Source organism: Tachypleus tridentatus, chromosome 6 (assembly GCF_004210375.1).
Source record: "Tachypleus tridentatus isolate NWPU-2018 chromosome 6, ASM421037v1, whole genome shotgun sequence".
Taxonomy (NCBI): Eukaryota; Metazoa; Arthropoda; class Merostomata; order Xiphosura; family Limulidae; genus Tachypleus; species Tachypleus tridentatus.
Window position 1 is genome coordinate 164,651,225 of NC_134830.1, and position 17,272 is coordinate 164,668,496.

Sequence of the window (17,272 nt, forward strand, 5' to 3'; positions counted from 1 at the left end):
AAAGAGTGTACTTATCTGTGTAAATAATTTATCTTCAAAGTTTACTTGTATAAACCACAAAACTTACCCTGTGAACATAGTTCATTTCAGATAAGTACTGCATTCCAGCTGCAATTCCCCTCAGCATTCCAACTAGCTGGATTAATTGGAACTTTCCATCATTTGCCTAACAGAGAGAGAACAGAATTATTTGTTGTGCATCTTTTCTTGTTTTTTTTTTTTTCTTGATAACCCCTTATCAACTAAGGTGACAATAATTTCAATAAACATAGTGGATTATCATATTTACTTGTATAAAGTTATCAACTACTTCCAGATGAATCTAAACTGTCTACCTCATGTTGTACAAAACGTTTTTTTATGGAATATTAAGTACAAACACATTTTTGGAGTAAGATAATATTTCATATGTCAGTCAACGTATCAACCAATTGGCACTTCTAACAATGAACAAAGTCAGATCAGGTGTTCTGAAGGCATTCACACAAAAACACTGACGTAATACACTTTAATTACTACCTTAGAGAAAGATTTCAGAGGTCATTTACTATAAACATTACTCTTGTAACAAATCTACCCAGTGGAAGGTAACCAAAGACTATTTGTTTATGGACTATCATTCATACAACTAACTTACCCTGTTGAAAATGTTCCAAGGTAACTAAATTTCCACCTCTTACACAAGTAAGTTACAGTGAGGAAAATTGTCAGAGTTCATTTACTGACAACACTTAACATGATGAACTTACTCTGAGAGAAGTATTAAAGGTTCATTTATTGAATACCCGTTACAAATTGAACTTGTTCTGAGAGTAATAGTCAAGAGTTCATTCATTGAATACAACTTACATAAAGAAAATGTACAGATAATAATGAATAGTTCTGGTATTTCTAACATTGTTAACCTTTCAGACATAACTCTCTGAAGCAGAACTTGGTAGATTTTCAGTTTTCTCCTGAAGAAATTTCCACCTTTCAAAAGTGCTCGGGTTTTTATTCATTTCCATCAAGACTTCTTGAACTTACGTTGTTTGCTAACATCATGAACTTACAAGATGAACTTGATTCGAGAGAAATGTTGAAGGATCATTTATTGAATACCTCTTACAAAATGAATTTACTATGAGGAAAAGTTTTTAAGAGACCATTTGCTAACTTCTTCTCACACAAGTAAGTTATCTTGAGGTAAATGTTTGATCATTTACTAGCTATCTCTAGCATAAGTAATTTATCCCAGTGAAAATATTTGTGAAGATTATTTATTGACTACAATTAGGATAAACTTATTCTAAGGAAATTATCCATAGATCATTAACTGACTGCCTCTCATGCAAAGAGCTTATCCAGATAAAAGTGTTCAGAGATTATCTACTAACTACTTATTAAATAATGTGAACTTACCCTAAGAAACGTGTCCAAAGATCCATTATCCATATACTCTGTAATGATCATGACTGGATTACTTTTGGTTACCACACCTTGCAGGTAAATGACATTTGGATGGTCAAACTGGCCCATGATGCTTGCTTCCGTTAAAAAATCTACACGAGCTTTGTCTGGTGATCCTGGTTTCAAGGTCTTAATGGCAACTGTTATTTCTGGCTGAGAAAGAACTCTGAGCTTTCCTCTACAAACATCTCCAAATTCTCCTGCAGAAAAACCAAAAATTTTGATTCAGGTTACCAATATTTGATTTCATTTAATACAATTTCTCATAGTCAACAGATTTCAAAAATAGTTTCTTAGAACCAATAACTAAGTTGTAGCTATAAACTTCACATTTCAACTTTGTTGAGACATCATTTGTTTACATTAATAGATATATCTTCTCAACTAGAAGACACAAGAATGAAATTACCAAGCTGGACTAACTAAACTAACATGTGTAATAATGTTTTAACCCTTTGTCAATTTTTTTCATATAATTAATAAGTAAGTAATTAATTCCAATAAATCACTTTTAAACTTACACCATAAAGTTCAATACTTCTTTCTCATATTTGATCCATTTTCCTGTCCTAAAGATAAATTAGAGACAGACGTATTGAATATGGATCTTATAAATTGGGATATGTTTTATAAATTATAAACTTAAATTATTTAATGGGTTTTGTGACTCAGCATTTTAGTTCAAAATAAATCCTTTGGCATAATGTGATTGTCCAGTTGGTTATCTAATTACCGTCTAATAAACATTTTCTATTTAGAATGGCTGTTTCTATGGTGATGTGAGAAGCGTCTGTCTCTACTAACACTTATTTCCTTATGTGGTTGCTGTTGTAACCTGAGAAAACTACACACCTATAATCCCCAGTAGAGGTGGCTTTAAAGATATATTAGAAGTGATTATGACATTAAAAAATTATATTGGAATTATCTCATGACCCTCAATAAACACTTACCTCCTTCCAAAACTGGTTGTTATAATTGTATTGGAATTATCTCATGACCCTTAATAAAGACTTACTTCCTTCCAAAACTGGTTGTTATAGTTGTGTTGGAATTATCTCATGACCCTTAATAAACACTTACCTCATTCCAAAACTGGTTATTATAATTGTATTGGAATTATCTCATGACCCTTAATAAAAATTTACCTCCTTCCAAAACTGGTTGTTATAGTTGTGTCAGAATTATCTTTTCACCCTTAATAAACACTTACCCCCTCCAATAATAGCTTCTATAGTGAGGTGAGAAGCATCTATCTCCTTAGCAAACTCTCTAACTGCCTGATTTGGATCCTCGTAGGTATGAGGATCTATGTAAGTCCTGGGACCACCACAATGGGTAAAAAGAAGAGTAGTCACTGGAAAATAAATGAAACACAATCACTGAAGTTCACAGATAATTAAATTAAGTGAGCCACATTTATTGAAGTTCACAGGTAATTAATAGCTTGTAATTATTTGCATTCAATGAATTGTTTTAAATAAATTAGACATTAACAGAAGTTATTAATCAAGTTGGGTGAACTTTATATCAGTCCATGATTTCATGTTTCTTATACAGGGCCATAAGGAGGAAATAACTTGGTATTTTGAAGCCAAAGAAATATTATAGATGGTAGCATTACATGTGGCAGCAGCTCTAAATGTATATATAATCTATATAAATAACAAGTCAGTTCACAAACTAGTCTGCACAGCACCTGCAGACACCAATATCACTTATAGACGTAAGCCATGTAAGAGAAGGGAAGAGCTAGAAGGGTTATATACTTACTGCCAGCAGTAGGAACAATTGGAGGATGTTCCAAGCCAGGAACCACTGTCAAAGTAAAGCAGATTCTATCAGAAGCCATTAACAGGCAAAGCTTTGGATTAAAACAGCTCAAGAATAGCACCTTTACATGCAACTCAGGTGATCTTATATTTTATTACAAAATCTGAACTTATGAACTTTGAGTTAAATAATTTTGATTATTAGTCAAATTTAGTTTAAATGTTGTGATTCAACTTAGTTTTATGGACTTCGGTTTAAAAAAATGTTATCATATTTGGATTAAAGAAATGTAGTTTCGTGTGATGAAGACGATAAAAATTTGGTTCCAACGTTCTTTAATCATTAGATTGTAATATTATAACTGGATTTAATTTGTGCCAGTAAGACAAATTTAGAAAACCCTTGACTTGTCATAAGAAAACTATTAACATGTTCCTAATTTTTACATTTAATTTTAAATCAAAGAACTTTAATACAACAATAACAGTTTGTGAAAAATACACTTGCATAAGAACAAACCTTCACCTGTCAATTTACCATGGTAACTGAACGTCACAAAAACAATATGTCCAAACCAGATAAAACTTTCAAAAATATTTCCATTTTGTATACATTTTGAATTTTATCTTTGTTATAATAAAATCTCGTAAAGATATGTTTGATAGTGTCGTCAAAGCTAAGTCAAAATTAACTTCAAAAAAAAAATCAACTTGTTTAAGTCAAATCCAATTTACAAGCAATGAAAATATTCAACTGGTTTGTTTATTTAGAGAACATTGCTTTATTGGTTTTAAGTTTTGGCAGTTGCTTTCTGTGTCATTTCTCAACCTTAACCTGGTATTAACTTTAAAAGGTGTTTCAAAGTAGTTTTTACTGTTAATATTAATGACAGAACTGAAAATAATCTCAGTGTTACATGGTAATCTTCTACTTGTTAAATTTGATGTTGCAAAGTAATTTACTACTTATTAGGCTTAATGTAATATTGAATTTCTAGAATAAAACTGTGAGGGAGAGGAAAAAAAAAGCCCAAATAACTTACATTTCTTACCTTCCCCACTGTGATATTCCAGAGTATCACAATCGCTTGGCTGCTTTTTGTTACAGTCATCAGAACTTCTAGAAACAATCAGTGAATTAACAAATTACACTCAGTAGCATGATTATCTACAGTCATCACATACCAATTTTATTTTGAAATCCAAATTAAAAATTTAAAATGTTTTTTTGTGTTAAAAAAATGAAGAAATAAAACAATTAAGGAAGGAAACTATTTATTATTTTCATACACAATAACTGTGAAACAAGTATTATAAATCCTTTCCATTTGCAAGATGTTTTATATTTTAGAAATAAGGAAAAGGTGAGTTTCAGGACAGATCTTTAAAAATATTTAGGTTTATAGACCTCTTAAAAATTGACAGCATTGAATTAATTATGTCTATTGCTAATTTGAAATTTCTCTCAGAATGAAAATATGATAAAGGTAACATTCAATAGTAACATGATCAAGATAACATGTACTATTAGTAGAGGCCCACAAAACATTTGTTTTCAAATTAACATGTTTAATGCAACAGTGCTTCTTTAAATACAGAATTTCTAGAATAATACAAGAAAATTCTGATTGCAGACACTGAAATCTATAAATTCACTTCTTTTAAGTTAAGCATTTATTAAGTGTGAACCATATCTGATAAGGAGATAAATCAGCACTTAGTTGTACGTTTTTTTTTTTGCTTAAATTTCCTCAGGGACAAACTTTACTGTCCTTAATATTATGATAAATAAACTTATAATGTTACTCTATTAACATTCAATATGTTGTTTATAAATGTCTACAAAAGTATATTTACATCCACCATTTAATCCATCGGAACGTGGTGCAGACACATGCATTTAATAAGTAAGGTATGCACTAATTGTCAGAACAGACACAAATGGAGTATTGTTATAATAGATAACTTTTAATGTACACACAAACATGACCACCAATAAGTATAAATTTACCTTCTAATGTACAGTACAATCATAACAACTATTACCACCACCAAGACAACCACGGCAACTGTTGCTCCCGCGATGACTCGAACCTGAATTTTATCTTCTTCTTCCACATATGCTAAACATTTTGAAAAATAACAGTCAAAAAATATTCCTGCAAGCTTTTCTTAAGCAATTAAAATGTGACCTAAGCAGTCAACGTTTTTTAAAATAACACTGCACAACAAATTTTATGAAAAGTTTTGCTTCCTGAAAAGTTTTGCTGATTGTGACAGGTACCTGGTGGGTATGCACAAATATAGTTTTGGTTTTGCTTCATCATGTAGGAACTCTGAGAAATAGACTGTTTACTGTCAATAACGTATTTAATTGCGTTTATGTTTCTAATACGCTATTAAGTTCAACATAATTAAAAGTGTTTTGCTCTCGATTTTTGTTTGTGTTCAATGTCCAGTGCATCACATTGCAGTGTCCAACAGTAGTCAGCAAGCATTGACGGATTCCAGTTGCCCTGATATCATTTTTACATTGTAGCAACGTCCTGGTGAAACTGAAGATTTCGATGAAACGGTACGTGATGGTCAAATTTGGATGTGATTTTCGTGATCAACAGCCAAAAATCTATAAGGAACCACCCAACAGTGTTCAAGAAGCAAAAACTTTGTTGTGCAGTGAAATTGCACAATAAATACCACAATAAAAGTTCAACAATGTTTATTTTCCATTTATTAAGCTTTATTATACACATTATATAAGTGACAACTGTTTAATTTTTTTCCAATGAACTTGTGGCAAAAGACAAACATTCTCTTACAAAATCAGAATGTCTTTTAGAAGACATTGCAAACACCTTTCCTGTTTTGTTTCTCTGAAAATATAGCATTGTGTAAAAACAATAGCAAGAGCTCAGTACACATCAATAAATTTGATTATGCCTTTTCAGGAAATATATTACCCACATGTGACATTTTCAGTTACACCTTTTTAACCCTTTAGTGCCACATGGTTCTGCATAAAAGTCATTGGAACCATTTCTTTCAAGAGACTTCCAAAAACTTACAGAGTGTGAATTTCAGTTTGATTTTATACTTTTGGACAAAATGTCTTGCCCCCCCCCCCTAGTCAAAATCAAGTCTTCCTGCTTATGGTTCTAGTTACTATAAAACCCTTTACTTAGTTCTGAAAACAACACACTAACACTGAAATATGTCTGTCAGTACTTATACATAACCAAATGGATTCACACAAATACCACAGCTTTCAGCTGATTGAATGATCTGTGATGCAGTAAACTCTAACTAAACATTACAATAACCTGTTTCTGTACAATTTACTTACCTGTACTGTCCACTACTTGGCCAGTGGTCATATACACAATGTTACTGTACTCTCCCCAGCCAAGACTTGTTTTTGCTCTGACCTATAAAAATAAGTTTCTGTTTAAAACTTGATTCGAGAGAACATTAGAAACTAGAAATAGAATACAAGGGTTTATTAAAACTCAAATAAATTTCTGGTGAAAGTCAAAATATAGAGTAGAAAATTTAAGAAAATAAGGTATGCATACTCTCTTCTATCCTCATTACATCTTAGAAAAATACAAGAAAAAAAATAATTTAAAAGCATTTGCTAGACTTAATTTTTAGCATAAATATAATTGTAACAGAAATTTTTTAGAAGTACTGTAAAGTGTTTGCATTTTGTTTCATTATTTTATTTTTATTTTTCTATGGTCTCATTTTGAATGGGATAAGACTTCTTCCAAACAGTAAGTAAATGTATTTTTTTTTGTAATTTCTTTGGTCATTTTACTCACCTAAAAAGTAAACTCTTAATACAAATTTATTTCACAATATTTTTCAACATTATCAACAAAAATGCCTGGAAAACATTTGTGAGCCCTTCTCCTTCACAAATGTGATGTAATTTTAGCCCTTTAAGTTAGACTAGGAGAAGCTGTCGCTATTTGTTCTTTTGAGGAGTTTTTAAACGATGTTAGGATCATCTCACTTAAATATATACTGCCCAAGATTCTGTTGGAGAGAAAGACAAGATGTCATTTCATCTTTGCAATTAAACCAGCTGATATCAGGCCTAAACATTATCCTGCCATTGAGAATTGGTTCAACAAAACTAATAACACACTTACTTCATATGAATATAGAAATTAAAGAGAAAGCTGACAATCGCACAGGTGAATACTGTTCATGTTGGCAAATTGGTACTAAGGTAACAATAAGACTGAGTGTGCTACAACAGGATCCTTTATCCTCAGCATTTCAACTGCAGAAATTTCTAGTTGAAACATTCCTGTTATAACATCCACAGTCTCATTGCTACCTAGTGTGAAAGTGACACCACACACCTGAAACCCATATTCAGTCTTGGGAGTCAACCCAGATACTGACAATTTCGGAGTTTTTGTTAACATGCTGGACATGTTACTCTCCTCTCCACGTCGGAAGTAGCGGACTTCGTACAACTGAGTTTGAACATATGGATCTTCTGGAGGGTCCCAGGCCAGGACAATCACTGTACTCTTGACAGTCAAAACTCTGACATTGTTCACCATAAAGGATACCTTCATAGAGATGTGGTAAGCTGTGTACAGAAGTGAAACAAGAATTAATGTGATTTATGTGGAAGTGTCAAAGTATGTACGAAACAGTTAGATAACTATATGTCTGCATGACATCCATTACAAACCAACTGTAGATTATCACAGGGTATTCCACCTAAAGCAAATACTGTTGCACTTAAGTAAGGAAACCATATCAAAATTAACTATATTTATTACTGAGTCACCTGTCAATTCTGATCTCTGTTGGTAGCTTGCTTTGATCAGAATCAGAGTTAATAATAATTATCTTGAAAACAAATAGAAAATTGTTGAGCGAGGTGCATACTATTTAAAAATGCTATTTTGCTAAACAAAACTTGTTGTAAACGTATATTCCATTAGTATTTATCGTATTAACAAATCCAAATGTAGTTAATGTTGTTATATAAATGTTTAATGTTGTATATTGTATTAATACATTGTTATGTCACACAGAACTGGCTCTTGCTGTTTAAAGTACTAAATTAACAATTTGTTTGTCAGAACTGAAGTTAGAGGACAGACAATAGCCGTCATGTTAGATATAAAAAAAAATTAAACATTTAAGAATTCTTCTTCTGGAAGTTACAACAGTTTGGAACATAAAATTAAACAATTTGTCATTTATGAAACAACATACATAAAATGTACGTATACACGATATGTCTTACTTGATGTAGCTGTTGTTACGGTTTTTTCTACAAACTGTCCTTTTCTAAAGCTAGAAACTCCATTCTCTGCATATACTTGAAACCGATAGGTTGTAGCAGGGTTGAGGCCAGATATGGTGATTTTGGTTTCATTGAAACCCCTATCGGAGGGTACATAATTTACAGCATTTCCACACGATTCACATACCACCCTATAAGAAATGTCAGTCCTACCTCCTGATGTTCTAGGAGGCTGCCAACCCAGGATGACTGTTGATTGGTCAACAAAGTTTACAGACAGATTCTGGGGAACTGACGGGGGTTCTGGACAAATAAAGGATTCATGTTACGTCTAAATCGTAAATAATTAAATTTTCCAATTTTTCAACACGATTTGTTTATTAGGGATTATTGACGTAATGTCATCTTACAAACTGTAATTCTGTAATAGATAATCTAACAATTTGATAAAACTTTTCAAAATTATATAATACAGTAGGAAAAACATATAGAATAAAAAATGGATATAACTTACAAGTCTTAGTTTACGAAAGTTTTAATACAACTATAGTAGTACTATAATACTAATAAAAGTGAAAACAAAACGCTTTTGTTATTAATTACTGCTGAACCAACAGTACAAAATCAATTTTTATTTGTAATCACAATTTAGAAATATGGATAATTATCTACTTCTGGCCTGCTAAAACTATAAAAATGCTAACTAATTATCCAATCATAACACGTTTGTTATTGTCAGAGTGACTACCTAAACGTACGTGTTATCTTAAACCTTTTCTATTCTGACTAAACCAGATAAAAATATTATAACATGTTTACTTACGAGAACATGGTGCATCTTTCACATCTGTTGGAGCTCGGTAATACCCATCATTACACTTACATTCGATTGAACCCTTGTAGAGAGCAGCACTATGCAGGGGACACGTAACACAGCGGCCGTCTCCAATTGAAGTTTTATAGGTACCAATACGACAGGCTAAAATAAAACAAAGAATTAGTCAAATTCTTCCTGATTAAAAAAAGTACTTATTTGAAGTGCATAACGATTATTGTAAATAGTGTTTTGTATATGTTATTAAAAAGAAACAAATATTTACATCATCACATTAACCAAATTTCACTTGGTAAACACTAAAGTGAATTTTGTTAATTTGTACTAGTACACATTGAAAACACATCAGTCAAAGAAAACCTCCTACGGGTCAAGAAATGGAACTTTAACTTACGATACTTCCACTTTTCGATAAATCAATTTAAAAATAACCAATTAGATGTAATAATAAGCATGACCATTGCAGCTTCCTTTGATATTTTTTAGTTATAAAGTTGTAAATTTTGACTCTAACTAAGAGTGTCAACTGGAAAAATAAATTTATATTTTTCCTTTTACTTCATTCATTAAAGGAGTGTTACCGAATAATTTTGGAAAAATCAGAAGGAAAATGTAAAAATTGGAGACAGTAAGATTATTAATTCTAATTAAATTTTGTAACTATGCACACTTATTAGCATGATTTAATGGTCAGATGTGAAATGCGAAAAGTGCTAATGTCTCTAAATGATTTAAAATATAACAAGCCTTTTATCAAAATTAAACCCCATAAATTTTATTAAGTCCCTTCCAATGGTCGATTAGTCTGGCTACGACAATGGTATGATTTGTTTCTTTTTAAAATAGGTTTAAAACTGTTAACACGATCTAATTAACTATGCTCGTTATGATCTTGTTTAACATATCAGTATCACACAATTTTTATTATTATGAATTTTCTGAATAATGTAAGAAATGTACTAATTAAAGCCAGCATAGTTTCTTAAGAAAACGTTTGAAATGGACGATTTAATTTATACATCAGATTTAAGAAATATCAACTTTACGTAACACATTTCAAGTATGGAGTAAATGATCTTTTAAGCCCCGAAAGTCTTATTTGATTTGATTTACATATGGTAAACTAGGAGGCGATATAAGACAACGAGGCAACATTCAATTTGTTGCTTTAGGCTCTCGTAAAGCGATAGACTAGACTTAGACTTTTTTACGAGCTTAACTATTCTCTTTCAAATAAGTGTTGATGTATAAATATATCAGTCGTATAATTAAAACTTAAACCAATATTTTAAACCTTTCAATGAATTTCTTTCTTTGTTTCAAAAGAAACACTTTTGAGTAGCAAAATTATTTTAGTGTCTTGGAGCAACGTTTTGAATGCCTATTATGTGAACGCGGGATTTTTTTTTCAGGTAAGGAAGTAGTAACATCATAAAACTGAGACACTATAGCTAGAATTCTAATATAAGTATTATAAACGTAACTGTTTATATACTTTAGTCAAAGTAGTTATACCTCAAATATCGAAATAAAACTCGTTAACTACACGTTGTTAGATATTCGTTTGCAAGTGTAAAACCTCTGATGTTATATTGAGTGTTGGTTGGACTTGAGTTTGAAACTGTCGTACTCGACTATATGCATACAGACACGTATAGTTAGCTCAACTAAGTTTGGTATATACATATATATATAATTAACTTACTTAAGTTTGATATATATATATGTGTGTGTGTGTATACAAACACACGTAGTTAGCTCAATTTTGTTTAATTTATATACATATATAATTAGTACACTTAAGTCTGATATATATATTTATATGTATACAAACATATATAATTAGTTCACTTAAGTCTGATATATATATATATATGTATTTATATGTATAAAAACAGATGTAATTAGCTCCACTTAGTTTGATTTATATACATAAATAATTCCCTCAGCTACATTTTCGTGTGTGTGTATATATACACACATATACACACAATAAGTTTTATAAAGATATGGAAATATTCTGTTGTCTGTGTTCCCCTTCCTCACTAGTTTTCTAAGTTTGTAGTACCATGTACAATGTGACAGTAAATGATGCAAACTAACCAGACGAATGTTCTTTTCGCTGGTAACGTGGTAAGTTCAAGAAGCTCGATTTTATGAAATTTTAATTTAAAATTGAATTGAACTGAAGTTCGATATGTATAAATTTATTATATTTGCCAACAAGCTAAGTACACACAGTTTTTTTTAACACAGATATATTTCAATATACAAACAATAATATAATTTATAATAACGGTTATTAGAAATAGTTATTAGCAGTAATGATTTATATGCAAACGTTTTACAAACTTACAGACAACAGTAAGTCTTCCACCTGGTCTGAAACTTACTATTTTATCGACGATTCACTACGAGCGAATTAATTCCATGTGATACACAGGTATACTTCACCTGACGGGAAGCTAGCTTGCTAGCTTCTTCATACAAGCGATTTCGCCGACGAAAATATTTAATATCCTCGTAGAAATACTAACGTCCGAAGTTAATTCACTAAAGTTAAACAGTTTATAGTGTTCAAAATCTATAAACCTTCCTGTATATCTATAGTTTTCGATTAATAAACAATTACAGTTATAACTTCCAAGGTTTATATTATACTGACTGTAGCAAACCAACAACAATATTATATAAACTGTTTCTTGGCGCTTCGATTTATACACTTTAGGCGAGGTTCTTGAAAGTTCTGTTGGCAACAATATTTTACTTACACATGTAATAAAGTACATTGTTGATTCTTACACTCGAGAATCTTCTACAAATTTAGAGAACAGGCGGGGCTTTTAACACTATAAGTTACACGGATTTCTAAATATATATTTAACTGAAACAAACATTGATATTAAAATAAATACATAAATTCGTTATCGTTACACATGAAATTTTAAAACGGAATAAGAACGAATGTGGAAAGAGGATCCAAACGGCAAAATATTCAAATAAAGACCAATAACTATGCTTCATTTCTGGCATGGGCCAGCCGTTAGGACGCTCGACGCCCTCTAGTGGCACAATGGTATGTCTACGGACTTACACTGCTGGTCCCCCGCTGGTCCAGCAATAAGTTTACGGACTTACAACGGTAAAATCAGGGGTTCGATTCCCCTCAGTGGACTTAGCAGATAGTCTGACGTGGCTGGTGGGCAGAGCACAGATAGCCCCTTGTGTATTTTTGTGCTTAATTGCAAGTAAGCAGTAAGACCCCGTCGCGCCAAACATGCTCGCCCTTTCAACCGTAGTAGTGTTAAGATGTTCGGCAATCCCACATATTTGTTAATAAAGAGTAACCAAAGAGTTGATAGTGGGTGGTGTTACTTAGTAGTCTTCCCTCTTGTCTCTCACTTCAATATTAAAGACGGCTAGTGTAAATAGCCCCCAAGTAACTTTGTACGAAATTCAACTAAACAAACGCTAATTATGTTTTTCATTTTAATGTTTGAAAAACGAAGTTCTGTTGCTTAATAACCATCTGGTGCATGTGAAAAAAACAAAAAAAAACTTTCCACTTCACTTCAATAAGGTCTGGCATGGCCAGGTGGTTAGGGGGCTCGAAATATGAGGATCGCGGATTCAAATCCCCATCATACCAAATATGCTGGCCCTTTCACCCGTGGTGACGTTATAATGTTACGATAATTCATATTATTCGTTGGTAAAAGAGTAGTCCAAGAGTTGGCGGTGGGTGTTCGTGACTATCTGCTTTCCCTCTAGTCTTACACTGCTAAATTAGGGACGGCTAGCGCAAATAGCCCTCATGCAGCTTTGCGCAAAATTCAAAAACAAGCAAAAGAACATTTTAGTAGGGATTTAGTTATAGGACGTAAAGATAGGTCATCGTTTTACGTGAACACGCTTACTCGTACTAAGATATCTTTCTTTATTCAAGGTGCACGCACATACTCTTCGATAATGGTAATTTGTCATATTCCTTTACGTTAGAAACCAAGTTTTAGACTGTATTTGTTTAACTCTTGACGTGTAATGACATTACACTTAGGCTTAAGTGAAACAGAACCCCTGGATGTTAGTTTGATTAAAGAACACCTATTATTTGTAACAACAAACATTTTGGTTATTATATTTAACGACTTGGTAAGAAAAATATCACCTATTTCAGGATAGAAAAAAAAACAATAAACGAGCAGAATATAGCTGTATTTTTTACTATATTACATGTACGCATTTGTTCTGATACAGAAGCATATTCTGAACCCGTATTGAATTTTAACTTTACTACTAGAATGATACATAAAGCATATTCTGAACTTGACTGAATTTTAACTTTCCTACTAGAATGATACAGAAGCATATTCTGAACCCGTTAAGACAGGCGATACTATGAAATATTAAGTGTTGCTCAAGTATTATATAAAGTCTGTCATTAGTAAGCGTGAGAGTGGGTGTTAGAGACGTTCTAATTGAAATTTCCATGATATCACAGTAACGTGCGAGAAGCGAATAAATAAATGTTGTTTGATGTTATAGGGCTATTTACGTTGGAACTTCGCTCGGGCTACTAAATCCAGGCATGCCAATGACATTTTATGAAAAAAAGAGGAAAAGGTATATAGCCTGGCGCTAGAGGCGCCACGGCGCGGCTGCGCCGCGCCTGACTAATTGCCAGGCCCGGGAAATTTTAAAAAAATGGATGCTATTTGGTGCAATCTGGGACATAATTTCTTTATGTTTTTTGACATTGCAATGTTGGAAAAGTACACAATATATATCATATAAAATAACAAAAGGAAATTAAAAGACTAAATCAAACTAATAAAAACTATAACTTTCATTTACAGTTTTTAGCAGATTGATTTATTCTTTTAATTTGCATTCATTTTTTAGAAGATATATTAAAAATATCTAAAATTAACAAATAAAATAAAAAGTAAATAAATGAAATTTAAGTTTGTTTATTTGCTATTTATTCAGTTTAATTTTTTTCTAAACCAAAATATATTAGTAATATGAGTTAATAAAGCCAAAATAACTCAGTAAATATTTCAAATACAAATCATTTCATTATTGTCCTTTTTGTCATCAATAACATCATCATCATCAACTACTTCTATGCTGCCAATTAAATGTTTTACAGTCATTGCCAATAACTACTTCTCTGCTGCATATATTCCATAGAATTTTCAAATCACATAAAATTACTCTTTTGACTAATCATGACTACCTACAGTTCAAATTGTTCATCTGTGCAATCTTGTCATTATACTACTGGTACCTTAATGTCAGTGAATTTTCCATTCTTTCACAAATTGACAATACAAACTAAAACAGCATATGAAGGAAAGCTATGACATTGCTTAAAAATTCAACTACTGATATGGTTCAATATTAAACTACTGATATCAGTGATATGCCTCAGAAATTAAATTTTGTACAGTCACTGACATCAACAACTACTGCTCTGCTGCATGTATTCCATTAAAATTTCAAATTACTTAAAATTACTCTACATGACTACCTACAGTAAAACTTGTTCATCTATACAATCTTGTCAGTAAATTACTGGTACCTCAATATCAGTATATTTTTCATTCTTTCACAATACAAACTGAAACAGCAAATGAAGGAAAGCTTTGACATTGCTTCAAAATAAAATTAATGATATGTTTTAAAATAAACCACTGGCACTGTATGCTGCAGATAATAATAAAATGTTTTTCAGTCACTGATATCAACTTCTGCTCTGCTGCATAAATTACAGTCAAATTTCAAATCACTTAATTTCCTTTAATCAATCTTGGCTACTTTCCTCTTTTTCGAGACAAGGGTTTCCAGTGCTCTCTTCCGAGCTTTTTTTCTCTCCTTCTCTGAATGGGCAGCTCTCTGTGCCTCTGCGGCTTTCTGGACTTTTTCTTTAGCCAAGGTGGCTGGGCCAGATTTCACAGAACCATAGGCCTCAAGCCTTTCTGCCCTTTTCTTCTGATTCTCCCTCAGCTTTGAGGTATACTTTGAAGCTGCTGATCTGATGTCCTTACACATTCTCTTGTCTACAGGATCAAAATGAACATCTTTCCTTTTAAACATTTCAATCGCTGTTGTTTCTTTGGAGCGTAGAGAATATTTTATCGTCTGGTATGCACACGATACCAGACCACGAGACCTGCAACGAGACGAAACGAGACTGCCTCCAAGATGGCGGTCAGATTTTTTTTTTCTGCAATAAACATTGAAAAAATACGATTTCTCCTCAAAAACCACCTACCCGGCCCCCAAATCGCTCATATTTTCTCCTCGAATTTACACGAATCTCGTGGGTGATCGTTGGCCGTTTGAAAACCGCGGAAGTCCGCGTTTCAGCGGAAAAATGGCACGCATGTAAATCGTTGACGGGGACCGCCCATAGACACAACCTGTGTAAAACCGGTTTATTCATCGCCTTGGCTTCGTCTTTGGACTGTTAAAGTTTACCGAAAACGTTAAACAGGTGCATTTTTACCATTTTATTGAGTAACTAAACGATTTATATAAGAAATAATACAAACGTCGCGTTCAACAATATTTTATTCATTACCGTTTTTCCTATTATAGATTTGCGATATTGATACAGTGATTAACACTCCTACGAAAAGACGTTTCTAGTCCTGATTTCTCCAAGCCCGTTCCCCTGGCTGTGGTTTCGCTAGATAGTAGATAGGGACAGTGGGAATCTCGTTAATCCATTCATTAATGGATTTAAATGGCAATTTCATTTAAATACAAAATTATTAGCCTAATATTAATAACCTTTCAAGTTGATCTGGGGCCTATTAGGCCCCACTTTTCGTAGGAGTGTTAAGGTCTCAAAATTGATCTTAGATCAAAACACTTATCATACCTCTGAGTTTGACAGTGCAGTTATATAGGCCTAATAATAAACTTATCATACGTCTTGAGATTGACAGTGCAGCTAAATAGGCCTAATAATAAACTTAACATACGTCTGAGATTGACATTGCAGTTAAATTGGCCTAATAATAAACCTATCATACTTCTGAGTTTGACAATGCAGTCATATAGGCCTAATAATAAACTTATACGTCTGAGATTGATAGTGCAGTTAAATAGGCCTTATAATAAACTTAACATACGTCTGAGATTGACAGTGCAGTTATATAGGCCTAATAATAAACTTAACATACGTCTGAGATTGACAGTGCAGTTATATAGGCCTAATAATAAACTTATCATACGTTTGAGTTTGACAGTGCAGGTAAATAGGCCTAATAATAAACTTATCATACCTCTGAGTTTGACAGTGCAGTTATATATGCCAAATAATAAATTTAACATACGTCTGAGATTGACGGTGCAGTTAAATAGCCCTAATAATAAACTTATCATACGTTTGAGTTTGACAGTGCAGGTAAATAGGCCTAATAATAAACTTATCATACCTCTGAGTTTGACAGTGCAGTTATATAAGCCTAATAATAAACTTATCATACGTTTGAGTTTGACAGTACAGGTAAATAGGCCTAATAATAAACTTATCATACGTTTGAGTTTGACAGTGCAGGTAAATAGGCCTACTAATAAACTTATCATACGTTTGAGTTTGACAGTACAGGTAAATAGGCCTAATAATAAACTTATCATACCTCTGAGTTTGACATTATATAAGCCTAATAATAAACTTATCATACGTTTGAGTTTGACAGTACAGGTAAATAGGCCTAATAATAAACTTATCATACGTTTGAGTTTGACAGTGCAGGTAAATAGGCCTAATAATAAACTTATCATACCTCTGAGTTTGACAGTGCAGTTATATAAGCCTAATAATAAACTTATCATACGTTTGAGTTTGACAGTACAGGTAAATAGGCCTAATAATAAACTTATCATACGTTTGACAGTGCAGGTAAATAGGCCTAATAATAAACTTAT

At 32.3% G+C, this 17,272-nt stretch overlaps 2 protein-coding genes across 2 annotated transcripts in view; one reads left to right on the forward strand and one right to left on the reverse strand.

Annotated features, from left to right (window-relative positions):
* LOC143254349 (uncharacterized) overlaps window positions 1-1,281 on the forward strand; it is a 59,745-nt gene extending 58,464 nt beyond the window's left edge. The window contains exon 4 of the transcript XR_013030153.1: window positions 913-1,281. The gene's annotated coding sequence lies outside the window, so the exon portion shown is untranslated. The remainder of the gene's footprint in view (window positions 1-912) is intronic.
* LOC143254351 (ephrin type-B receptor 1-B-like) overlaps window positions 1-17,272 on the reverse strand; it is a 105,123-nt gene that overhangs the window by 8,349 nt on the left and 79,502 nt on the right. The window contains 10 exon segments of the mRNA XM_076509404.1: window positions 68-166; window positions 1,402-1,649; window positions 2,663-2,806; window positions 3,223-3,267; window positions 4,274-4,341; window positions 5,233-5,344; window positions 6,565-6,646; window positions 7,592-7,827; window positions 8,497-8,799; window positions 9,320-9,475. Coding sequence (XP_076365519.1) covers window positions 68-166; window positions 1,402-1,649; window positions 2,663-2,806; window positions 3,223-3,267; window positions 4,274-4,341; window positions 5,233-5,344; window positions 6,565-6,646; window positions 7,592-7,827; window positions 8,497-8,799; window positions 9,320-9,475 — 1,493 coding nt within the window.